The sequence below is a fragment of the Eumetopias jubatus genome, unplaced genomic scaffold (assembly GCF_037043125.1).
Source record: "Eumetopias jubatus isolate StellerSeaLion01/CBP00866 unplaced genomic scaffold, mEumJub1_p1.0 scaffold_7, whole genome shotgun sequence".
Taxonomy (NCBI): domain Eukaryota; kingdom Metazoa; phylum Chordata; class Mammalia; order Carnivora; family Otariidae; genus Eumetopias; species Eumetopias jubatus.
In genome coordinates this window covers 86191288-86218704 of record NW_028274813.1, presented here as the reverse complement: position 1 = coordinate 86218704, position 27417 = coordinate 86191288, and the positions used below count along the sequence as shown (strand labels likewise).

General features: G+C 35.1%; 1 protein-coding gene and 1 long non-coding RNA gene across 3 annotated transcripts in view; one reads left to right on the top strand and one right to left on the bottom strand.

Annotated features, from left to right (window-relative positions):
- LOC148163937 (uncharacterized) overlaps positions 1-20721 on the top strand; it is a 44746-nt gene extending 24025 nt beyond the window's left edge. The window contains exon 3 of the long non-coding RNA XR_015768547.1: positions 20446-20721. This is a non-coding gene — a long non-coding RNA (uncharacterized LOC148163937). The remainder of the gene's footprint in view (positions 1-20445) is intronic.
- The window catches only part of CTDSPL2 (CTD small phosphatase like 2), an 80637-nt gene that overhangs the window by 15390 nt on the left and 37830 nt on the right, over positions 1-27417 (bottom strand). The window contains exons 3-8 of one of the 2 annotated variants that reach the window (XM_028126653.2): positions 18695-18833; positions 17055-17201; positions 11931-12146; positions 7848-7926; positions 7465-7576; positions 5206-5292 (exon numbers count right to left, since the gene is read on the bottom strand). In XM_028126653.2, coding sequence (XP_027982454.1) covers positions 5206-5292; positions 7465-7576; positions 7848-7926; positions 11931-12146; positions 17055-17201; positions 18695-18833 — 780 coding nt within the window. Of the gene's footprint in view, positions 1-5205; positions 5293-7464; positions 7577-7847; positions 7927-11930; positions 12147-17054; positions 17205-18694; positions 18834-27417 lie in introns of both variants that reach the window. The other variant, XM_028126651.2, reaches the window with a different exon arrangement.

Genomic DNA, 27417 nt, shown 5'->3' with positions numbered 1-27417 from the left:
CAAACTAAAAGATTCTGCAAAACATTATACTAAATAGAAATAAATTTGAAAAGGGATTTTCCTATAGAGTCTACGTGGGATAAAGTGAAGCTTATGGTATTCATATAGATAAGTTGGCAACAAAGCAAAATCTTCAGATAAAAATTGGCCATTACATATATTGTTTATTTAAATATGTGTGCATATATATTTGTGTGTGTATACATATAAGCTATTGCTGTGTTTTTATTTACATAAAATTTAGTCATTTTAAAAGCAAAAAAAGGTCATTTTAGTAAAACAAAAAATGCTGCCTTTAAAAACAAATTCTAAACTGTCTATAAATATGCTTAGTAATCAACTGTCACCTCTTCTAAATTTGCAAAACGTTTTTAGCTGTTGAACAAGAATTTTCCATGCATTTTTAAAATGAACTGCCTCTAATTTTAAGATACATTTAAAAGAATACGAAGAATTCCTCATGAAATACATTTTATCATCTTTGAGAAGTAGATAACTATAGGTTTCAGCTCTTTTTTTAACCTTAGAAGTCAATAATGAATAGTTACAATGAAAAAATTAGTACCAATGACTATACTTACTAATAAGCATAGGAAAGTTTCTTTAAAATTATTTTTTAATATTAACCTATAATTATCAAAATATTGTACCCTACCAGCTAAAATATTACATTAATCCTCAAAACTAAGTGTCCACGACCCCAAATGTTTTATTTAAGGCACAATTATACATACTACTTTTGTACAACAAAAATTATGCTTTATGAAGGTCAAAACAAAAATGCCTCGTGGTTACTGTCAATTTAAGTCAGCCTGAGAGAAGGAAAAATTTGATTAGATATTTACTACAAAACTCTTCATTTACATGATTTTTTCTTCATGAAGCAAAAATAATGCTGACTTTTCTAAGAAAGACTATAGAGAGGAGAAAGAAGCCACTGACCCTCTATTCCTCTTGTTCTGTAGTACAAAATATTTGTGATCCTTGTGAAAATTATCCTAGGCTATAAGGTTCCCAGAAAACAAACTACAGTAATGGGGAAGAGGTGGAGCTTTGCTAACATGATTTCCCACCCACCTCTCCCCCCAACTTTTCCCATAAAAGCAACCTCTACTAATAAAAACAAAGCACCCTTTAGCAAGTAGCTCCCTACGGAACCTATCTCTCCTTGAGTGCTTACCACAATCTGATTTCTGGACAGCTGACCCAAAGTTTGATGATTTTACTGATCTTCAGAAAGCCACTGACTGGCTAAAGTCTTATTGGTGAACAGAGTCAAAAATCAGATGCCCCTGCCATACTTTACAGAATGAGGAGTTGGACAGCACAGTTACGTTTGGCTGTACTGTGGTGAGACATATGAGGCATCTTCTTTTTGTCTTCAATTAGCCACGTTTGGGCTGAGTAGCTCTATTACATCTTCAAAAAACTGAGCTCCAGTTCTTGATGGAGATAGAGGAAGGTCATTGAGGAGGTGGTTCAGCTCAAGAGCTAAGTGAAAAATCTGTCTTTTGATTCAGTCCTGCTTGTGGATAGAAGTCATCTTCTGGATGGAAGAGGGAGTGAGATGACCTAGAGTCTTGAATTGGTGGATCTGCAGGAACAGAAACTAAATACAGTGGAGACCTCTTAACTGAGTAACACCACGAGATGGATTTCCTGATAATGTGTCAATATAAGCTAAATATAAAGATTAAATATGTGCACTGGAACTGATCATGCACTTGTTTTTTCAGGTATCAAATGCATTTGCACCATTCTATGAATAAATACGTTTTCCCAATAACTAACTATAAAATAATATGGAAAAACAACCAATTTAAAGGGAAAAAAAACCCATTCAAACAAAAATCCATTACTTTAGCCTTTGTGAGTGCCATACCCTCACTTTAAAAACTCAGTTCTTTCGAATGACTTTTTCTCTCCAACTACACAAACTACAGTCTATCCATATAGTGTCAGTAGTAACATGTATCAAATTTTAATTTGATTGTGTCTTTTAGGATTTCTTATCCCCCAGAGAAAGGAATTCAAATACACGCAATGTACTAAACTGAGGCTTGAATAATCGACCTGCTCAAAAATTGACACCTGCATTAAGTGAGTTGAGTCCTACTTATCAATCAAAAGGAGAGTATATACCATTAGTCAGGCAATCTTTAAATGTGAGTAGTGGTCACCTTAAATTTCCCTTAAACTTTCATCTGAAAAAACTAAGAAAGCCCACAACCAGGTTATTACAGTGGATCTAGTTTTAAATTTCTCTATATATTTGAGTTTTGATGAACATTTTCTTACTTACTTCTACTTAGAATTTGAGTAAATTTACTGTATATACTCTCATAATTATTACACCAAGGGTCAGCAAACTATGGCTTGTGGGTCAAATACAAACTGTCACTTATTTTTGTAAATAAAGTTTTACTAGGACACAGCCACGCTTATTTGATTATGTACTTACTGTCTATGACTACTTTCATGCTACAATGGCAGAAAAAGTATTTGGAACAGAGACTGCAGAACCTAAAATAATAAAAACTGGCCCTTTTCAGGAAAATGTTTGCCAACCCCTAATATAGATGATTAAAACATATGTAAAACAATTTACACTTTAAATTGTTTTGAAAGAAACAAAAATAACAAGTAGAATGAAAATTAGATATAGGTCAACCATAACAAACTTACCACAAAAAGAAACTAAAACTAAAATAAGTCCCAAGAGGACACTTGGTGTTGATTCAGATGAAGAATCTGATCCTACCTTAATGTTACCAGTTTATTTTTAAGAGTATACACTATGCTATGTAAATGCTATGGAACTGACAGATTCAAGAGTATATAGATAAATGCCATGGAACTGTTCAGTTAAAAATGGTTTATGTTGTGAATTTCACCTCAATAAATTATTTTTTAAGAGTATATACAGTATTTTACAGGTTTCTACCTTTAAGTGGGCCACATTATATTGCAGTGGTTAAATATGTAAGTTACATCTTACCTAATAATGTGGTTTCTCCAAAATCTCTTAGATCATCTCAGACCCTTGTGTATATTTCTTCTTTGCCAGTAGATGGAGACAACACCACTGAAATTTTAAAAGACATCATTCCCTGTTTAAAGGGAGCTTGCTGGTCTGAAAACTAGGGGAACCCTAACCCAAGATTTCTTCAAAGTTCTTTTTAAAAAAGCAGACAGAATGGCTATGCCAAAACCAGAAATCCAAGGGATTATACTCAATATTAACTATGGACATCCTCAAAAATTTACTGAAGGGGGACTAAACTCTGTACATGATGTAGTAACTAATAAATCATAATAATAAAATGCAATCATCTCTGTAACTTATAAGATTCAAACTTCCTGCTCACTGCTCCTAATTTAGGCTAGATCATTTACTTTTCAGTTTCAGAAAGTATAACTCAGAATATATATGAAAAAGAGTTCTTTGAATTCCAGAGGCAGATGCAGTACATATATGGTTTTTATTAAGTATTACCTGTATGCACTGCTACAAGACTTTTATTCAAAATAAGACAACTATCCAGATCCACATAAAAATAGTAAGAATTTTATAAAAAAAAAAAAAAAAGAAGAGAATTAAGGCAGAAATGGTGGAAGCAGCAAGAAAAAATTCAATTTTATGGTCACAATAAAAAGAAATGCTCATGAAAGGGAAGAATCAAACTCATCTACTTTCCAAGTTTCTTACTTAACTACTAAAAATGACAAACAAACCAAAACTATCTGCAAGAAACAAATTTCAAATCTGAAAGCTTAAGAAGTCATTCCAAAATAATTATTTAATATTTTTCAAAACAACTTTCCAAATTCAAAGCCTGAATGCAATTTTGAACAAAAAACAAGGTTATCAAGCTAAAAAGAGAGAACTAAGATATTGCTATACTATTTATATTTGCCACAAGACTCCTGTCCTTGATGTGAACTAAAAAAGAACAACCCATTTGGCAAAAAAAGTCTTATTAAGAAAAGAGATTACCTTAAGCCAAATAATATCCAGTTAAAAAGAAATACAAAAATCTTACAATCCTTTATTTTTATGTATATTTTGCTCATTCTCTAATCAAAAGCCAGAACTAAAATAAGCCTCCATAAAAGGGAAATGAATATAGTACTCAAAATATTAGCATGCCTACAATGCCTATCTAGGTTAAACCAGAACTAACAAGAATTGCTAAAATAAATTCTCTTACGACTCATTACAAGATAAAGTAGGTAAAGCAGATCCTGAACCACAACCTTCTATTTAACTCTGAAATTTTTTGATTCCCAAAAGACAGTAACTATCATGTGCCAAGAAAACTATACCATATTCTAACTGCCTATTAAGAGCACAAACAGCCATGAACACCTTTGCATCATTCACACAGTAAATGTTCTGTGGCTTTATTTAATCCTTGGGTTGGCTTCCTCTTGACAAAGAACAAACTTTTTGATCCTTTCCCAACCCTTCAACAACTGGTATGTATGAAGGTAATGCTAATTAAGTAACCACCACCACCACAGAAAGGCACTTTGCAATTTTCAAAGTGTATTCGTATAAATTAATTGAAATTTTATGATAGGAAAATCTCAAACATAAAGAAAAAACTATGGCCAACACACATAATTCACAGTGAAATGTAAATGATCTTTGCATTTTGCATGGTTACTTGTGCATCAACACAGATGAGGAAGAAATGCTTTTACCCAGATTTTTAAAGCAATAACCGGAAGTGTCCTGGAATTCTGTGATTAATATAAAGTAGATATACCAAACTGCAATCTACAAGCCATATTACTACAAAAGGAAATAAAAATGAACAAGGAATGAGGTTTCTTTATACTAACTGGATTTTTTTGGGAAAAAAAAAAACACAAAAAACAAAACACCAGGTGTTAACCTGGCAAGTTCTTCTTGGGGATCTATGATGTCAGTGCTCCTGCCTCCACCTGCTGGCAAACAGATTATGAAACTAGCAGAGATCACTGGGTTAAAAAAGTTGACATTTTTGGGTAACATTTAATGTTTTATGTAATTATTTAGCATGATGCTACTTTGTGTTAATAAATCAGTAATATATTGATGAAATCCATTAGGAAAAAACACATTAAACTTTACACACACAAATAAAATTACAAAAGATTTCTTGGTTCAGAACATTATCTAACAGGCTAAATATCAAGTTAAAAATTGTTTTTAATTACCTGATAAATGACATCTTGGAAAAGGACTGGAAAAGTAAGTGCTGCATCTTCTAGCTCATTTAGACTACAGTGTACTAGTGTTTCATCCTTAAAATAAAAAGCACACACCAAATGAACCAAGATATTAAAAGAAAATTTCAAATTGATAATTTTATGTACCCATGACCACCAGAAACATTTATGAAAACATTCATTCATATGTGGAATTTTATATTTATCATACATTCCTGTGTGTGGCATGGCAATTTGGAATAGAATTTTCTAAGCCACTGGTTCTCAGGTATGGTTCCTGGACCAGCAAGTAGTATCAGCATCATCTGGGTTAGAAATGCAAATAGTTAGAAATGCAAAATTTTAACTAGTTAGAAATGTGAATTCTCCAGCTCCACTTGTGATAATTCAAAAACTCAAAAGGGGATGAAGAAAAAAGGAGCTCAGCAATCTATATTTTAATAAGCCCTTTAGGTGATCCCGATGCATGCTCAAGTCTGAGAACCAGTGTTCTGAGTTCTGCAGTTGCCAACTTTTTGATAAGTAAAATAAATATATGCTCCTTTTATTTAACAATTAGCAAATGGAAGTTTAGAATCTAATTATTTTTAAAAATACATATATTCTATTCAGATAGCTCCTTATCCTTTAAACTTTTATAAAGTTTTTTATTTTGTAAAATGGATGCCTTAGTATCTGTTGAATGTTTCAGACAAAAACATTATTTAACTAAATTAGCAGTCAATGAAGACTTGTCATTTTTGATTACCAAACCCTGTTTTTTATTAAGAGGATAAGAAGGTGAGGATCATTCCATCTAAGATATGTGCAAATATTTATATTTCTTAAATACTGAATGATTAAAAAACAGTTCTATTTGTAGTAAGTGATAAAACACTTTAAAAAAAAAAAAAAGCTGCCAATGCTAACCCCAAAATTTTCCAATGCATTTACAATGAATTAAAATGAAACACAAATGTTCATACCTTGTGATTCCACATCTTATTAGCTGGAGTGTTTCTTTTAACCTAAAGTTAACTCTGGGGAGGCAAAGAGCAAAAAATACTCTAGATATGCCTCATTTTCTTTTAATAGCATATCAGTCTACACATTTCAAGGTATTGTCTTAGCATCTTAAAAAAAGGTATCCTCTTTCCTTCAACTGAATCATAACTAATTCTACTACTTCTTCATCTATAGACTAAATTTTGATCATTCTTCATTTATTTCTATAAAATTACTCATTTATGCTAAGCCAAATTCTATCTTTTCTTTTCTGTTTACCTCCACATTGGATTAAAAATTATATGGTCAAGCTTGCTATCATGACCACATCAACTCCTAACACAAAAATCTAGCAAAATCTCTTTTTTCAGTTTCTCCACTAACTTGCACATCAAATCTACACTACTCATGATCAGTTTCAAAATTTTTCTCTTGCTACTTATCCTCTAATAAATACCTAATACTTAGGACCTTTGGAGACCTCTCTTACCTCTCTCTGGCTAGACAAAGGCTAAGGTGCTGAACTCTCAAAAAAGAACTATACATGCTAGTTAAGATTTAAAATAATAAACTCTTCCTCAAGAAAAAAATTTTATGAGAAATAAACCACATTTCCAATTACAGGATACCAGTAACAAAGGCTAAATAATAAAATGCTTCCCAATATTATGTAATAGGTAGGTGTTCAGTTCTCAAAGCACTTCTGGTACCCTAAAACATAAATTTTTAACACACCAAGAGAGCATATTAAAGATTTTATTAGCATTTAGACATCATGTTTTTGGGAGTTTATTAATAAAGTTATTGGTATTAGATACTGCACAAAAATAAGACAAAAAGGGCTATAATCTTGCATAAGGTTAATTCATTGGGACCCAAAGAATATTTGGTTCTTCAAGGAAATATAATCCTGACACCCCCCACAAAAGGCAAAATCTAAGCATGAAATGAAAGAATTTATTGGGAAATTAAAAAAAAAAAAAATCGCAAGGGTCTCAGAAATATGGGGGAAAGAACTAATTTAAATACAAAAATGAAAGCCTAATTTATTTTCAAAGAGTACCTGATACCAATCAAACTGAGGACCTTGGCATTTGACTATGCTTCAAATAAAAACATTTCAGAACATCTGAGACATGTTTAGTAAATGTATAAGACTATTTACATTCACTTTTATCCTCGTAGGTATTTTGGGCTAGAGTTTTTAAAAAAGAAATTTAACTCCTTTATTTTCTCTACCTGTAGTACATACAATATACTTACCAGGTCTAAAACTAGGGAGAATTCTGGTGTGCTTCTTGTTTTCAATGGAAGAGCAGGTTTCCTATTTAGTTGTTCTTCTGTCAGTGGTGGAACATGTTTGATGAAATAATACCTACAAATCAAATTTTAAGAAAATCTCAACATTTCTACATTTTATAAATATAAGACATATTACTAAATTCAGCTATTTAAATCTTTAATTAAATAATACATTTTAATCTAGTAAACCAAACCTATGAAAGGTAAATAAAACTAAAAATATAAAATATTTCAGTAACCTACAAGTCACATGTTCTTTGCAATATACCATTCAGCCACCCCTCCACACATGTCTTTCATTCTGCTCCAAGAGGGAAAGGAAAACAAAAAAACAAAAAACTCACGGGTCAAATACTTCCCAGTCTTCTTCATAGGTAGCCTCTGCGTGAGTTGATGAATAACCACTATCTGGAGTTACTGGTGCTATTTAATAAAATGAAAAACAAAATGTTATTTTTACTCACTATGAAGTATACATTTTTACCGTTTTTATGTAAGATTTTCCTGAAGCCCTATGTATTTTAGGTCCAAGAAATGACAGAAATAACTTACAAACAGTATTACAAAGCAAATTTATTAATACATAGATCTAACTCCAGATCCAGAGGAAAAAAACTGCCATTATAGATAAAATAGAAGCTAGATCATGGCTGGCAGAATTAAAATCCCTCACAGCAAAGAGAAAATTTACTACTTATTACCAGAATCATACACTCCACAAAATTTCAATTTCTAACTGCATGATGTTATAGGTATAAACATAAAAATTTCACGGGGCTCTTGTAAGCAGTGACACTTTGCAAAGTACCTTGTACGTACATATACACGCAGCGCTGACCTTAGACCAAGAGGTAGTTTTTAACCTGAGATCTATGAACAGTCTTTAAGAGGTTCATGAAACCCCCTGAAGACTTATGAAAAATGTTGTATGTACATTTTTATAGGAATCTCAAGGCTGTCTAAAATCTTTTCAAAAGTTAAAAAATGCTGCTTTATATAGAAACCATTGCTTTAGAAGAGGCCTTATTTTACTTCTAATTTACAAGCAACCTAAAAATAATCATGAAGTAATTCTCTATTCCATGACAAATGGTCCATCCTACATTTAAGCTAAAATTCTATCAAATGACAGAGCATTAGAAATAATGCTGGGAGGGGAGCCTGGCTGGCTTAGTCTGAAGAGCATGTGACTCTGGATCTCAGGGTCAGGAGTTCAAGCCTCATGGTGGGTGCAGAGAGTACTTAAATAAACAAAAAACTTAAAAAAAAAATTATGCTGGGAATTTTCTAAGACAATAATTATAACTTAAATTCAAGGAAAGGACAAAAGGTAAAATTCTAAGTTAGACGTAATGTCTCAGAGATAAAAGTTCAAGATGGATGCTAGAGACTGAATGTTTGTGTCCCCACAAAATGGTATTTAGAGGTGGAGACTTTAGGATGTCATGAGGTCATTAGGTCATGAGGGTGGAGCCCTCATGAATGGGATTGGTGCCCTTATAAAAGAGCCTCCAGAGAGTTCACATAGCTTGTGCCATGTAAGGGTGCATGAGAAATAATTGTTTATGAACCAGAAAGCAGGCTCTCACCAGGTAATGAATCTGCTTGGTGCTCTGATCTTGGATTTCCCTAGCCTCCTAAACCATGAGAAATAAATTTCTGCTGTGTATATGCCACCTAGTCTGTGGTAATTTGTTATTGCAGCCCAAAAGGACTAAGACAGTGGAACTCACTAAAACTGCTATAATCTGTCTATAGGAATGGAATATTGGTGGATAACAGTCAAAGGAAAAAAAAATCTTTTTTGCTATTACCATGTATGTATTCTTTTTAAAATTTTATTTCTTTTAGAGAGACAGACTGAGTGAATGCATGAGTGGGGAAAGAGGCAAAGAGGGAGGGAGAAGAAAAGGGAGAGAATCTCAAGCAGACTCTGCAATGAGTGTAGAGCCTGACATGGGGCTCCATCTCATGACCCTGAGATCATGACCTGAGCCGAAACCAAGAGTTGGACACTGAACCAACTAAGCCACCCAGGCACCCCATCATGTAATAATTCTTTATGTATTACCTTGGAACACAGTATGTATTAGGTATGTTCAGTGAATGACAACAGAGGTAAAGCATAATTTTTGTCCATCTGTAATTTCATGCCAATAACATTTCATTAGCACAAGGGGTAATGGAAAAATATACCTTCTAACCACTTGTTTCAAATTCCTATTAACTTCAGAAAAAGGGGGAAAGGAAGCAGTATTTGAGTGCCTTCATGCTAAGCATTTTTCTTATTTTATCCCATTTAGCTTTCATAACCCTGAATTATTTCCCTTTTAAAGGTAAGAAAACCATCTCAGAGAGCTTAAGTAAGTTGTCTGAAGTCACAAAGCTAGGTAAATGACAGAGCCAGCCTCCTTCCTTCTTGTTCTTTGACTAGGTTCTTGAAGTTAAGGAAAAGTAATAACCTTTGTCACTCATACTCATCTTTTAAGATCAGCAAAAATTTTACTTCTATCCTGTCATGATCCAGAGTGAATGCAGTGTGCCAACTCATCATTCTGCACATTTATTTCTAATAGCACTCACCACAATGTACAGTAATTTTTGTGATTACCTGGCTCATCAATTAGATAATGTACTCTTCAGGGTCAAGGAGCATTTATCTTATTCATGTTTATAAATAATGTCCATCACAGAAAATAGGTGTTCGATAAAAGTTAAGGAAATAAATGAGTGAATGCAACAACTGGAGTAAATTTTACTCCCCTCCCCCTCCAGAAATCACCAATGCTATAGAAATCCCTTCTCCATCTTCATAGTTGTCAGAAAAAAAATAAATACACAGGATTATACAGCAGCACAAAAATATAGAACAAACATCAAACAAGAGGTCCAAAGCCGTGGACTTAGTCTATACACCCAAACACTGGCAAGGAATGAGCATAAAATGACAGGTGAAGAGTAGATTCCTTTGCAAATCTTATCTGCCCAAGGATGAACTATGTACATAATCCATGTTGATTTGACAGATTCAGTATTATTCTTAAAATATAACATTATAGGATGCCTGTGTGGCTCAGTCGGTTAAGCGTCTGCCTTCGGCTCAGGTCACGATCCCAGGGTCCTGGGATCGAGTCCCGCACTGGGTTCCCTGCTCAGTAGGGAGTCTGCTTCTCCCTCTGCCCGCCATTCCCCCTGCTTGTATTCTATCAAATAAATAAGTAAAATCTTTTAAAAAATATAACATTATAATTTAACATTATAGATCCTACGTTTAACACTATAGAAATTAATCTTTTATTTGACCAATTTAAAATAAATCTTTCTGTTATGTCGCTTTTCTCTTCATATTGGTATTACTGGGTTGCCCTATATAGAAGTTTCATAACTGTAGCATTTTTTCTTTAAATGTTTTCTGCCGTTTTGATTATATTTCTTCAAGTTTCCCCTTATATTCAAGGGAAGAACATCATTCCACGTCCTTATGCCAAACTACATTTCTGAACCAATACATATGTGCTAGGGTCTCTCAAATGCCTGGCATTATAGGAAATAAAAAGACAAATCTAAAACAAAAGCCCAAGATCTTGTCCCTCTGGGAAAAGATGACCATCCTCAATTTTATTTCTGCATTTTTAAGCATGATGGAACAGTTTCATCTTTTAGCTTTATACATCTGTATACCACAACCTTCAGAGGTAATAAATTCTGATCTCATATGTTCTACATTTCCATGACAACTGGCTCAGGGACCCAACAATTATGGTAGGCCTTTATAAGGATCCAGAATTAGGCTGCAAAGTTTGGATGTAGGGAAAGATCTAGGAAAAGAAGCTTCTTTTGGGGGGATGTCATCTATATATGCAACAAATCTGAAGGTATAAGGCTGCCTTTAGGTGGGAACTTCAGACCGAAGGGTCTGAGACTAGTGCAATTATAATAAGTGTGTTCATAGACATGAGCATATGTTTTGCTATTTGTGTTAAATTTTTTTAAAGATTTTTATTTATTGAGAGAGAGAGAGAATGATAGAGAGCATGAGAGGGAGGAGAGTCAGAGGGAGAAGCAGACTCCCTGCTGAGCAGAGAGCCCAATGTGGGACTCGATCCTGGGACTCCAGGACCATGACCTGAGCCGAAGGCAGTCGCTTAACCAACTGAGCCACCCAGGCGCCCCTATTTGTGTTAAATTTCTAAGTAGTCAGATTAGTACAAATAAACTGTAAGATGACTAATGCTCAGTCAAAACAACCTTTTAAAAAATTCAATTTCAAAATGACCAGATTTGAGGGAGAAAGTTTTATTTCCAATTTTAATTGTTTTATGTTCAAGAAGGAAAAACTTACGCATTTGCTCTATTAAAGAAAAAAGAGATCCTGCATTTTTATACATTATTCATGAAGATGCATTAAGAAAAGGAATTTTCTTCACCTGTAAGGGGTGGGATATCACGATTAACTGTTTCTTCTGCTTCTTCTAAACCATTATTTATCGATGGCCTCACTTGAACTGCTTGATTTGAGTAAGCTGCTCCATTCGTTGACGTAGTAGTACTGGTAGTGATCTCATCCACCTGTTCCATATCAAGTTGTTTTACTATCTCTTCAGCTTCCACAGCCTGTCCTGGGGAATCGGATCCTGATGTTCCTGTAATGAAGATTCAGTATGCTCAGAACCATCATTTAAAAACTCAAAAGGGGGTGGGGGGAGAGGCATAGATGTTTTTAAGGGTACAAACTTATAGCAAGCAAACATAAGCCCTAGAGACCTAATGCACCATAGAGTGAATATAGACAAATATTGTATGATAATCATCAAACTTGCTAAGAGAATAAAACTTAATTGTTCTAACCACTAAAATGACAAGGTAATTATGTAATGTGATGGAGGTGCTAATTACTGTTACATGGCAATCATATTACAATACATAAATTTATCAAATCAACTTGTTTACCCTTAAATTTACATAATGTTGTATGGGAAATATATTTTAATAAAAGTGAAATTAAATAATGAAAAACTCATAAATACTTGGAAAAACTAAATGCAACAGAAACAGAGCTGAGGATACCACTGTTTAGTGAGTCTTTTCTAGACATTTCAAATAATCAGTAATAAAGACTATTATAAGCTAGAGTGATATTGGTGAACAAAATTTTCTTAAGTGTTCAAATAGTTTAGAAACACCTATTTATAGTCAAACCAGTCATAATTTAGAATTTAAAAAAATTTTTGATACATAACTGACAATATAACCTTGTATAAGTTTCAGGTGTATGTGCTGATTTAATACATTTATATACTGGATTATGATTACCAACCTAGCATTAGGCTAACACCTCTATCCTGCCACATCATTACCATTTTTCTGTGGTGAGAAAAGCTATCTAGTCTCTTTGCAACTTTGAAGTATACAATACAGTACTGCTGACTATAGAACTTCTTTTCTATAAAGCAAATATCATTTATTAAATGCCTACTATGAGCTAGGAATTAATTTTTTCCATTATCATTTCCATTATTTATTTCCATTAAACAGCTCCTGATCTTTCCAGTACTCAGCATCCTAGCCACTGTAGGCAGTTATAATTTTTAAACCAGAGGTAGTTATGCAAGAATGAGCTAACTGTTCCCCTAATCATAACATTTTTATTCAGAGACACAAGAACAATTTCCTAACAAGATTCTATCTCAGTGACAAAGACTGAAGTTAGTTTCCTAATCATACTCAGCCACCACCTAGATGACCCTGTTGCCCAATTCTTCTTCCACTATGAGATAAACCCAACTCTATTTCTTTATGGAATCCTCCAAATGTCATTTTCAATAACAAAATCAACCTCCCATACTCTCAACTTTCTCACAGAATGTACCTTCTCTGTCATAGCTTTAAATGTAACTAACCCCTTTTCAAAAAACATCTTTTCTTGACATCTTTCCCACAAAGCTCTTTATTCTTCCACATTCAACATACTAACTGAATCAGAATTCATTTATCTCTATTGCTGCTACCAGATCAATGGTTTTCCACTGAATTTGCAAAAAAATGCCTGTTCCTTTGAGACTGATGTCACCTAGGTATATAATTCTTCACTTATCCCCACTGCTGACATCTACCAACTGCTGCCAGCATCCTCTCTTAACCAGAGGAATTTAACACCTAGCTACCAGTTTAAAGCTCTATTAAACACCTCCTACAGGTGATGTCAATGACTCATCCTAAGACTAATCCTCAAAGGTTTTGCCCTCTTTAGCTCCTTCTTCATTCATACTGCTTTCTTAAGCAACTACCATGATCATAACATGGACATTCACACTAAGAAAAGGTTCATCTCTGAAAACTAAAGTTCAAACATATCAATCCCCTACCATAACCTCCTAATCTTTTAATTATCTATCTCATATTCCTATTACATATGATCTTCATGTTTGATAAAAGCCAGTCTCTTTCATTCTAAACAATCCCTCAACGGCTCCTTCCCCACCCTTCTCATCTAGTTAGATTTCATGGTATATCACTTAAACCACTCTCAAGCCAGCAGCTTCAGGGTCCTTGTTCCCTTGTCTTTCCACTGTCATCCATCACAGAAATCCCTCTTGAATCAATGTAACTTACAGGCTTACTGGTGGGTGGGTGGATGGGTGGGTATGTTTCTTTTAATTATACCCAAAAGCAAACATTGTAAACCTTCACTGTTCTCTTCAATTCCTGCCACCAGGAATCTCAGCACATGGCACCATCACCTCCCTCAAAGAAAAAGTTGTAACTATGAAACATCAACTTCTGTCCAAACATTTATTCCCCCAAGATCTTAGGTCACTGAACCATATACACCATTTACTCCACTAGTTTTAACTAATACCTATAAGCTGGTAATACAATAGACTATTGCTTAAACCCAGATTTCTAAGCTCCACACCACACCAGAAGGACAGATGGCTACCAGACATTATATTTGGTTGTTTCATGGCATCTCAAACTCAGCATGGCCCAAATTAAATTCAATTATCTATCTCCTGAAACATAACTTCTTGCTCTTGAAAAAATAACCTTGTGTCCTCTTAATCTCTTGTCTCTTTCATCTCCAATCTTTCATCTCCATTCTATATCTCTGACCCTTCTTTTCTCTAGTATCACCATTAAGGTTGTATGAAGTCTCACATGGACTATAAGTCTAATTGTTTTCCCCATATCCAACCTTTTCAGAATGTAGCCAACACACTACTGCCAAAGAACTTTAAAAACACAAATCTGTTCATACTACTCACCAGTTCAAAACCTTTCAATCATTCTCCACTAAGGATAAAATTAAAATTCAATTATCTTACCATGTTAGCTTTAATTTGCCAACTTTATAACTCTATCTTAGCCCATCCTATGCACTCCTCACATCCAGTGCTCCATCTGTAACAAACTAATTTGTTTCTCAAACACACAATGCCTTTGCTCATACGGCTCATTCTACCTGAAATGCCCTTTACCACCTTTCAAGATTCAGCTTTTCTAAAAAGACTATTGTTAGATGCCACCAAAAACACAGAACCATTCCAGCTTTGAACACCCCACTGCCCCATACCTCTATCAATGCACTTATAAAAATTTATTATACCTATTATGGATCTCTCTCCCTCTTGTAAAAAAGCAAGCTCCTTGAGGGCAGGGACCATGTGTTAATCATCCTTGAATCTCCAGGGCCTAGTACAATGGCTGGGACATGGCAAATATTGAACTGAATGAACTGAAATCTTCAAATTACCCCTGTCCCATACTTAAGTATAATTATCTTCTCTCACAGGTTAAGAGGCTCAATTTAAAGAACTTGACCAAGGTAACATAAAGAGTGGCAGAGCTGGAATTTTAAAACAAGCTTCTCTAATTCCAATGCCCATTCTTTTTCCACCACACCAGCCATTTCCAAAGATGTTCTAAGGGGCACTAGTTTTACAAGATGTTCATAGATGTTCCACAGAAAAGGGTTCTTGGGGTCAAATATGCCTAGGAAATACAGGGTTAAACAAAGTTAGTTTGTTGTTTTATTTCTACTATAGGACTTCACAAGTCCTTTCATGTGCCAATATGCATTATTTTTAGCCCCCAGAGCATCTAGATTTTATAGTGCACCATTCTGTCTTTTAAAAATTTTATTATCATCCAGAAACATAATTCAAACTAGAATTTAAATAATCAGGCAACAAGCATTTAATGACTATTTTCCATGTGCCCTGTACTATATCAAACAACATGGTAGATGCAAAAATAAAGACATGAACTCTTGCCTTCACATAATCTAAAGACTAAATTATCATTTATGAAATTAAGAATTAATCATCAAAAAAGACAGGACATTAGCTAAATCTTTTAAAAAATGTATGTTGGGCAGGACACCTGGGTAGCTCAGTCCACTGGGTATCCACCTCTTGGTTTCAGCTTGGCTCATGATCTCAGGGTTATAGGGTTGAACCCCACACTGGGTTCCATACTCAGCACGGAGTCTGCTTGGGATTCTCTTTCTCTCCCTCTCCTAGGGTGCGAGGGCTCTCTCAAATAAAATCTTTAAAAAAAAAAATGTTGGGGGCGCCTGGGTGGCTCAGTTGTTAAGCGTCTGCCTTCGGCTCAGGATCCCAGGTCCTGGGATCGAGTCCCATATCGGGCTCCCTGCTCAGCAGGAAGCCTGCTTTCTAAACCCTCTCCCACTCCCCCTGCTTGTGTTCCGGCTCTCACTATCTCTCCCTCTGCCAAATAAATAAATAAAATCTTTAAAAAAAAAAAGGTTGGGAAACAATCCAAGTTTGATTCTTTTGCAAAGGCATTATATAATGAAAACCTTCAATTCATTTGCATTAGAGTATTAATTTTCCAAATTAAAGATCCCTAGGGGTTCTTTGATGATAAATGATGAATGATAAATAAAATGTGTTACAAATGATAAAAATGGGGGTGGTGCCTGGGTGGCTCAGTCGTTAAGCGTCTGCCTTCAGCTCAGGTCATGATCCCAGGGTCCTGGGATCGAGCCCCACATCGGGCTCCCTGCTCAGCAGGAGTCTGCGTCTCCCTCTCCCACTCCCCCTACTTGTGTTCCTGCTCTATCTTTCTCTGTCAAATAAATAAATAAAATCTTTAAAAAACAAATGATAAAAATGTAGAATTTAAAAATTCTACTTTATTGATCTAGAATACTGAAAATATTTCTGGATCCTCTCCTGTACACACTAAGGATTACAGAAGTCATTCCAACATAAAAGAAATTACTTTCCCTCCAGCCCAAAGTTTATTATTTAGCTTTTCAGATAGTGAAAGTGGAGTTCATGTACTTCAACAGAATTAAACATGACCTAAATTTATTTCAGCCACTATAAACAAAAAAACACAAACTTTTAGGAGCTGTGTATTTTTTTTTCTTTCTCTTTTTCTTCAGGAGCTGTTTTTAATGAGGCTGAAGACAAACATAAGATGTTGATAAAATATGCCAGTAAAATCAAACAGATCTTTTTTCAAAAAACTAGGAAAACTATTAATTTTTTAAACCCAAATTATGGGTAATAGTTTATACTTACCATTTTTATTTGCTGGTGAAAAAAAGTTGAAGACAGGAGAAAATATGGTCCCCAACAATGTAGTCCTTGGAGGACTGCCAGAGGAAGGATTATCTTCTAATTTTCCATTTTGTTTTACATGTTGATTTGTCATTTCATAACTACCAGCTTCTAAGAAAGAAACAAGAAAAAAGTTGCAATCTAGAAAACATAACTTTAAGAAATGTTTTCAACAATTCATTATGAAAATAATTTTTTGCCTCAAAATACTTCATAAAAACTGATTAACATTTACTGTTAAAAAACTGATTAGTTAAAAATATCTTGAGGTAAATAAATTGTAAATCAAATGATTTTTATAACAAGTTTATTTATAATGTTTTACAACTGCTACAAAGCACGTTTACATCTAGAAGTATATAGACTGAAAGGCTTCAAAATCCAGTGATAAACTCTTTGTAAATAAAGCAGATTACAACATCAAAAACATAAATGCAAGATCCTGCCCTTATTTACATTTTGTGAGGCTGCCTACTTCACAAAACCAATCTATTAGTAGTGAATAACAGCTAAATAAATAGAGGCAACATAGATCTACTGAAGCAGAAGACTGTATAGCAGTGTCAATTACTTATGTATACCCAGGCATCATTTCAGAGTGATTAAGAACAGACAGGTTTTTTTGTCTTTTGTTTTTTTAGTTTCTTATGAATAAAAAAATTTTCATGGGTTTTTGGAAACAATACAGTAAAAACAAATTCAAACAAATGTGTTTTGATTAATCATCCTTGACCTTCCACAACTTTACTTGATATCTACCACATTCTTTCCTTCTTTGCGGTAGGTCTTTTGTTTCTTTTTCCCTAATAGTCAATTCTAACAATAGAGATAAAACACTGAAATGAGGGGAAAGAGGTAAGAAATTATTCTTGCTGCTGTGTTTAAAACAGCAATGGTTAAATGCAGTAATCTATGCTCTAAAGTGTTGTTTTTTATAGCTTTCTCTGCTTGTCCTTCTTGATTTTTTCCTGTTTGACTCAGGAGCTTCCCAGCAATCTTTTAACATATTGACCTAGAACAAGGTTTATCAACAGCAGCACTATTGATTTTTGGGCTGGATAATTCTTTATTGAAGGATGATGTCCTGTACATTGTAGGATGTTTAGCAGCATCCCTAACCTGTTAGATATGAGTAGTAACCCCCGAACAGGTTGTGACAACCAAAAGGGTCTCCAGATATTAACAAATGTCCCCTGGGGACAAAACCACCCCTAGCCTAGTTAAGAACCACTGTCCCAAGTGATACAAGCCTTGAGCTCTGAAATTCCATGATCCAGAAACAAATTCTTTGTACATATTGCAATAAATTAAGCCACAGTTATTACTGCTTTAAGAACGGAGTTTATTAGAGGTCAAAAATGTTCCGTATATATTTTTATGATAAACAGTATAAAGCTAGTTGCTCTGCCTTTACTTATTTTAACTCAGCAAAGTAGATTAGTATTAGATAAATTTTTATTTCATGCTACTAATACTTAATACAAAGAATATTACAAAAATAAGGGGAAAACTGCAGAGTCAATTTTTAAAAACAGAAAATAAACATGACAGGTGAGATCTCTGCTTACACCTAATAGAACAATATCTAAATATTAACAAACCTCCATTTACTTGACTTTTCCGTCTTACTCGAGATAACTGTTTGTTAGGCTTTTCTCCTGCTCTTGGTGTTGATGTGATCAAATTATTATCTATATCACGTTCAATCCTACTCCGTTTCGAAGGATTTTCTCTCTCTTCCTTAAGATATGAGGAAAAAAACATGCATTGAGCATAGGCATTCTGCCTTATAGATTACACTTATAAAATATGATATGTACCCCCATGTTCACTGCAGCATTATTTACAACAGCCAACAGACACAACTTAAGTGTTCATCTGTTGATGAATGGATAGACTGTATGGGGGATACATACACACACAAACACACACACACACACATATTGGAGTATTATTCAGCCATTAAAAAGAATGAAATCTTGCCACTTGTGACAACATGGATGGACAACATGGATGTGCTAAGTGAAGATAGTTAAAATACTGTATGACCTCACTTGTATGTGGAATCTAAATAACAAATGAAAAAAAGACTCCGCTCATAGACACAGAGAACAGACTGGTGGTTGCCAGAGGTGGGGGGTGGGGGCTGGCAAAATGGGTGAAGGGAGTCAAAAGGTACAAATTTTGTTTCTAAAATAAGTTAAGTCATGGAAATGTAATGCACAGCATGGCAACTACAGTTAATACAGTACTGCATATCTGAAAGTTGCTAAGAGTAAATTTTAAAACTTCTCATCACAAAAAAGTTCTAACTATGGTAACGGATGTTAGCTAGGCTTATTGTGATGATCATTTTACAACACATATATATATATAAATATCAAATCATTATGTTTTACACTGAAACTAGTATAATGCTGTATATCAATTATACCTCAATTTTTAAAAACAGATACAGTACGTGTAATATATTTTCCGTTTTTCACATCCAGGAGAAACAAAATAGAATTACATAATATCCAACAGTGCTTAAAAACAAAGGAAAAATTTGACAATGTTATAAGAGGTTTATTATTAATGCACTTATAATACACAAATACAACTACAGCATCCTCACAATTCAGATCCTTTCCCCAGGGTCCATTAAACTGTCTGTGCTGGGCGCCTGGGTGGCTCAGTCGGTTAAGCGTCTGCCTTTGGCTCAGGTGATGATCCCAGAGTCCCAGGACCATGTCCCACATCGGGCTCCCTGCTCAGCGGGGAGTCTGCTTCTCCCTCTGGCCCTCCCCCGTCTTGTGCTCTCTCTCTCCCTCAAATAAATAAATAAAATCTTTTTTAAAAAGAATTTAAAAAAATAAACTGTGCTACTGAAATACTCAATTGTATAATATCCTCTGAGTTTTCAGCAATTTTCCCATATTCTTAGAGACTTATCTGAAAGAACAGTGGTTGTTTCCTTGAGCACTCCGGGTAAGAGACAGAACCCCACTGGAATTTGCTGGCATATCACATATTACCAAAAATAACAGGGCCTGCCAATGCCACACCCCAATGCCAACCTCAATTCTTTAAATGCCCAAATTAACACCAAGGAGTCTACTCCCTAAGAAAGCTCTCTATTCATTTCCTTTTATATGGGGCAAATCCACATCAGCAGTTTACACTGTTTTTGCAGTATTGACTAGAAGACTAGATGCCAAGTATACTCTCAGAGTATACTGATTTTTCTTCATTTGTACATCTATTTTTCTCATTTGTAAAATTTTTCTAAAGTCATCTACTACATGAATGGTTTTCTTACATTACTATAATACTGGCATATAATTCCTTGGTTTTCTTGTTTGTTTTTTAGTAATCTCTACACCCAATGTGGGACCCTAACTCACAACCCCGAGATGAAGAATTGCATGCTCTACCAACTGAGGAAGCCCAGTGCCCCAATTCCTTGCTGTTTTAATGAGACTACTTAGTATCTTTTGGTAAGGATTAGATTTTTAAATCTATTATTAAATATAATCTGTATGTATAATCACTATTCTTATTCAACAGGAATAACTCCTTTATTTGTACTGAATATTTGTATCCAATGCTTTTATACCAGAGCAAATAAAATGCTGCTGTGCATTTTCTAAAGGTTGAATATCATTTTATTATTTCTAAAACAAACCTCGGTATTGTAAATGGCCGCAATTACAATTCCCTATTTGGATCAATTCTACTCCTGAAACCAATACTACACTACATGTTAACTAACTTGGATTTAAATAAAATCTTGGAAGGAAAAAAAAAAAGATATTAAAGATTATTAAAAAGCTAAACTTTCCTAAACAGTAATTCCCTACTTGGATCAAAACCAAACAAAGATAATATCAAAATACATCACTCCATATCATACCATACAGAATTTTACTTTTACTCAGTAGTTTCTCTAATTTTAGATATCTCTGTTAAAACAATGTCATTACAGCGCAAAAGAACGCTGCAGTGATCCACAACAAAATTCTTCAGTTACTATTTATCATTCCCCTGCATTTTAAAATTAGTAAGCCTCATATTCCAAACGTTGACCTCCATTGCCAGAAAACAGAACTCTCTTACAAAGTCCTTCAAGAACAGAAATAATGCCACAAAGCCAACAACACTAAGCTACAGCATCTTCTTGAAGAAGTCTCTTAGTACATCTGCTCTAACACAAATACTTACATTCCTGAAAATCCTGCATTCTGCAACACTAAAAATAACAAGGCTTAAGGAAAAAATAATTGGTCCGGGAGGGTAGAGAGAGGTACACAAGACAGATCAGTCAATGCCCCGTTAACTCTGTAACCATAGCACTAACAAAAACAATGATTGGGACACCTCCAGAGATAACTTGGACACCCCAGTGAGGCAGCTAACAGCAGCTGAAATGCTACCTCAGGGCTTAATAAAAGGTAATAAAAAGAGAGAAAGAGAAACAAGGGCTTATGGGAACTGAGAAGTGGAGCTTTAAGACAGTAGGGCTAAGATGGACACAAAAAGAAATGCAGACTGCCACATGAGAAGAGTCCCTGCTAGACCAGAGTATACTTTTCTAGGAGGGAACCCCCCCTTCCCTGCCGCTGCTAATTATCACTTCTAATTAAAACCTCTGTGTGTGTTTGGGGCGGGGGGTGCTTTTGTTTCTGTAGCAGCTGAATTTAAAGTGTTTTACTTTCCTGATGAAATATAAAATTCAACTCCCTGGGGCACCTGGAAGGCACAGTGGGTTAAATGTCCGACTCTTGGTTTTAGCTCAGATCGTGATCTCAGGGTCGTTGAGACCAAGCTGAGCCTGTTCAGCATGGAGTCTGCTTAAAAGACTCTCTCGGGGCACCTGGGTGGCTCAGTCATTAAGCGTCTGCCTTGGGCTCAGGTCATGATCCCAGGGTCCTGGGATCAAGCCCCACATCGGGCTCCCTGCTCTGCAGGAAGCCTGCTTCTCCCTCTCCCACTCCCCCTGCTTGTGTGTCTCTCTCTGTCAAATAAATAAATAAAATCTTAAAAAAAAAAAAAAAAGATTCTCTCTCCCTCTGCCCCCCCTTCCCTCCATGCTTGTGCTCCTCTGCTGTCTCTCTCTCAAATAAATAAATAAATCTTAAAAAAAAATTCAACTCCCTTTATTCAGGATCCCCTTGTCTAGTTTAGGAAAAAGTCATGTATAAGGCAATGCACTACCCATGTTATACTGACACTATTCCCCTATTTATCAAGAGTCTATAAGCTAACTGATGTTGTGGAATTACATATTTACTGTAGCAGAACAGACTATACTGTGGTCATTTAAAAACACGTATAATATTTGGGGCGCCTGGGTGGCTCAGTCACTTAAGCCTCCAACTCTTGATTTCAACTCAGGTCATGATCTCATAGTCCTAGGATGGAGCCCCGTGGTGTCAGGCTCCACGCTCAGAGCGGAGTCTGCTCAAGGAATCACTCTTTTCCTCTGCCCCTCTCCCTGCTCGTACTCTCTCTCTAAAATAAGTAAATCTTTTAAAAAATACATAAAGTATGTAAATACACACATAAGGTAAAAATATTTTAGCTTACATCTGTAAGTAGGAAGAGGAAGCTATTAATATCAAGGTTAAAGCTCTGCAGTCATTGACAATAAAATCCTGTTCTTCAGAATAATGCATTCAAATGTCTAATGATGCTCTAATTCTGAAAGACAATTCATCACCCAATCCTGGTCTGTCTTGAACATTCAACTATGTAATTTGGAGACTTTATGAATGTGGCATGATTTTTAAAAGAACTTAGGAAAAACAAGATTCCTACATTACTGTATAGGATGCTTTAATAAATTTATTAACCCTGCAATTTCTTCTCTGGAATTTTTTTTCAAAGTTGTCCCTAAAATAGGCTTTTAGGGGAAAATCTTGGGAAGGTAGTGTTCTTATGTCTCTGAATCCCAAAGGAAACACAGAGACCTAATGCAGCAAAAAAACCCAACGGCGAATTCACAACAAAACCAGGAGAAAAGGTTTTGTCTCCCCTAAATTCCAAGCAGATGAGGACAAACCAACAGCCACGGCACCTGAGTGCTCACATGCAGTAGTGCAGAAGAAAGCAAAGGGAACAACAAGGTGTATGATACACCTGAGAACAAGAGAAGCCCAAAATAGCTAAAAGGTAGGTAGGTATTCAATAGAAAGCATGGCAGATCAACTTTATGACAGGCGAGTTGCTGTCCAATCTAACAGCAAAGGGGTCCACGGTGAGAATGAAATACTAGCTCCTATGAACTCTTGGAAATGACCAACTATGGCTCTCTGTTAGAATAAGCTTACACACTAAGGGGAAACTGCTGGGAATGGAATCAAAACTGAGTAGCAAAGGCACAACAGAAAAGAAGAAAAGAGGGCGCCTGCGTAGCTCAGCTGGTTAAGCGTCTGACTCTTATCTTGGCTCAGTCTTGACCTCAAGGTGGTGAATTCAAGCCCCGCACTGGACTCCACACTGGACGTGGAGCCTACTTAAAAACACAAAAGGAAAAAAAAAGAAGGAAAGTAAAGTGAAGTTTCAGATAAACATTGGGTAGTAATAAAGAGACAGAAAAACTCAAAAAGCAATCACTGTATTTTTTTAACATTACACAAAAATAACAAAAAGAGTAAGAAAAGATACCCTAAACCACATAACCTTCTAAATATTTAGAAAAACTAATCTCATACAAAAATGAGCAACAAGTATAGATGTTAAATCCACACAAAATTATTATAATAAAATATACAAGGAGTAAAATAACATCTCTACAGATAAAGAATGCATGTTAGAAAAATATGCATACAGAATAGATCAAAATTATAACCTCCTATTTCAAAACACAAGACTTATTAATTAGAAATAACAAAAAAATCATATCAGAAATAAAGACTGAACAAGAATGGACATAAAATTGAGTAAACAACAGATTACACCTTTTAAAAGAAATAGAAGATAAAATGGGGGGGAATTTTAAAAGACATCAAAATGTTACAAATAGTTAAGATACACAAAGATCTAACAGAAAATAGTAGTCCCTGAAGAAGGAAACCAAATCAAAAGCATGGCAAAAAAATGAGTATTAGAAAATTTTCCTCAAAGCAAAGATTTTAGGGGCACCTGGGTGGCACAATTGGTTGAGTGTCCGACTCTTGGTTTTGGCTCAGGTCAGGATTTCACGGTTGTGAGATTAAGCCCTGCATCAAGCAAGCTCTGTGCTGCTCAGCACGAAGTCCGCTTCAGATTCTCTCTCCCTCTTCCTCCTGCTCACACTCTCTCTGTGTCTCTCTTTCTCTTTCTCTCAAATAAATCTTTAAAAGATTTTAAATTATATTGAAAGATATGTCCAACTAAAACTATCAACCCAGAAAACAAACAAGATATATCAAGATATATCTTAAACTTCATAGAATTTAAAGAAAAAAAATCCTTTGGAGATCAAGGCAAAATCATTTATAAAGTAAAAAAAAATTACATTATCATCAAACTTCAACCACAATGCTTTTTATATCAGAAGAAAATGGAGTAACAGTTAAAATAATTGAGAAGAAAAAAGCCTAGCCAAGTTATTTTATATGCAGCAAAACCGGATTTTCAACCTTAAAGAGCACTGTTATCAATGTGCAAGAATATTGTTCCCATGAGTGCTTCCTGTGGCATCTACTAGAAAATGAGCTTCAGACAACAAAAATGACTGCAGACAATGACATGAGGACTGAGGATAAGCATTAAGCATACCAAACATATGCAGACCCTGTAAAACTAAGATAAATGAGGATTAAAAGATGGTATGTAATGACTATAGACTCAGTATGTATACATATAAAACTGTAAGAAAATTGGTTAAGAGATATATCAAGTTTTTTTTTAATTGTTCATTTTAAAGTCATTCTGAGACAGAAACCTTAACTCATTCCCAGCTGATCTACACAAGAAATACTAAATGAAGTTCTTTAGGCACAGAATAATTAATACCAGATGGGATCCTAAACCTGCAGTAAGGAATGAACACCACTAAGGCAAATATGAGGAAATATAAAAGATCTTGGTGTTCAGTATTACTGTGCTCTTACCAGTTATCTTTAACAGTCATACTTGCTATAATCTCTGTAGCCTCATTATGATCCAGTAAATTATTATTTTGAAGTCTTAAAATTTTTAATATATACATTTGTAGAAATATAATAAGAGTACTCTTAATATATTGCTTTGCAATAATATCAAATTTGGTTTTTAAAAATTATGCCTAAACAGCTATTTTGAAATACTATTAGTAATATTTTAAGATAAAAGAAAATTTATAACTTTAAAATTAAGAATGGATCATTGGATTAAAAAAGGGAGATTAGCGATGCATGGGTGGTTCAGTCAGTTAAGTGTCTGCCTTCAGCTCAGGTCATGATCCCAGGGCCCTGGGATGGAGCCCTGCATCGGGCTCCTTGCTTAGTGGGGAGCCTGCTTCTCCCTCTGCCCGCTGCTCCCCCTGCTTGTGCTCTCTCTGACAAATAAATAAAATCTTTAAAAATAAATAAATAAAAATATAAAAGGGAGATCAGACGATTTGTGGTTCCATCCATCATCACACTGAGGAAGAAACTGACATATCCAAATTCTCTGACTCACAAAAAGGGGAACACTACTCCAAAGAACCTGAATCAAACTGCAGATTACAAATGAAAATATGATAAAGCTATTTTCCCTTTGGCTGCATAAATACTATTAAGTTGTCTTCTCATGCCTTATGTAATAGACCATATTCAAATAAAGTTATGGTGCCAATTCGGTTGTACGATCATTTGATAACACTCATTCAGCATTTAAAAAAGAGGAATTTAAATGTATACATGATGAGTTCTTTAAAAGCCAAAAATCGTTACAGCTTTTCAAACTAAAAATTAAAAAAGCCAACGAAATATCTTAAAGAGTAAGTTATCATATTGCATTGGTTGAAAAAGTGTACATAATATCTGAAAGACTTATAAACTCTTGCATAGTAGATATTGCTGGAAGCCTGCTGCATAAAGTCAATAAAAGAAATAGGCTCTTCCACTTCCCAAAGATAAAATTACTCACTGAATTGAAGACTTATTTGCAAATATAGGAAATGAGTTAATATCTGGTCCACAGAATTGTATTTCTGCCTTATAGATATGGCCGACTTTCTGTTTTAACTGATACTAGCATCAACTAATTATCAAAGATCTTCTTTACTGTGAATGGTAACAAACACAAGCGGTGAATAATTTTTCTGCATCTCAGTTTACCCTGAAATAACTTGTGTTGAATATTTGTGCTAACTATACAAAAGCAATGATACATATAACTACTGTCACTTAGTACAAATTAAGGCAATGACACCCAATAGTCACTGTTATTATTTCCTGCCATGCACTAGCAGGGAGCCAGTATGACTTAAGCCAGCATGACTTAAGAATGTTCCCGATGAAGCTGTAAAATTAATTAAATCTCAACCTTTAAATATGTCTTAACATTCTGTATGATGGGATGGTTAGTATAATTAAACACTACTGCTAAAAACTTGTGCTTTCACAATTGTTTTGAGAAAAAGCATCTGAGTTGGAGCACCTGTGTAGCTCAGTCCATTAAGCATCCAACTCTTAGATTGCAGGTCATGATCTCGGGGTCATGAGATCGAGCCCCGCCTTGGGCTTGTGCTGGGCACAGAGCCCGCTTAAGCATCTCTCTCTCTCCCTCTCCCTCTGCCCCTCATTCCCTAAGGAAAAAAAAAAAGGAAGAAAGAAAGAAGGAAAGGAAAAAGAAAAGAAAAAGCAAAAGCATCTGAGTGACTGTTATTATAAGCTGAGTTAGATCACTTTTCCAAAGGAAAACTATTTTTACTTGAAGTAGATATTTTCTGAAAAGTGAACAAAGCAAGTTTATCACTTCAAGAAAAACTTTTTGTTGCCAACAATAAAATGTGAGAGCTTTCAAGCAAAAATCATAATTTTAGAAAAGTTGGACCCAGGAGCGCCTGGGTGGCTCGGTCGGTTGGGTGGCTGCCTCGGGCTCAGGTCATGATATCGGGGTTCTGGGATCGAGCCCCGCATCAGGCTCCCTGCTCAGTGGGGAACATGAATCTCCCTCTCCCTCTGTCGCTCCCCCTGCTTGGGCTCTCTCTCTCTCTCAAATAAATAAATAAAATCTTAAAAAAAGAAGCTGACCCAGCACCATGAGTTTGACAGCTTCCCAGTACTTAAAAACTATCCTGTTGCAGGGCACCTGGGTGGTTCAGTCGGTTGAGCACCGGACTCTTGGTTTTGGCTCAGGTCATGATCTCAGGGTCATGAGATTGAACCCC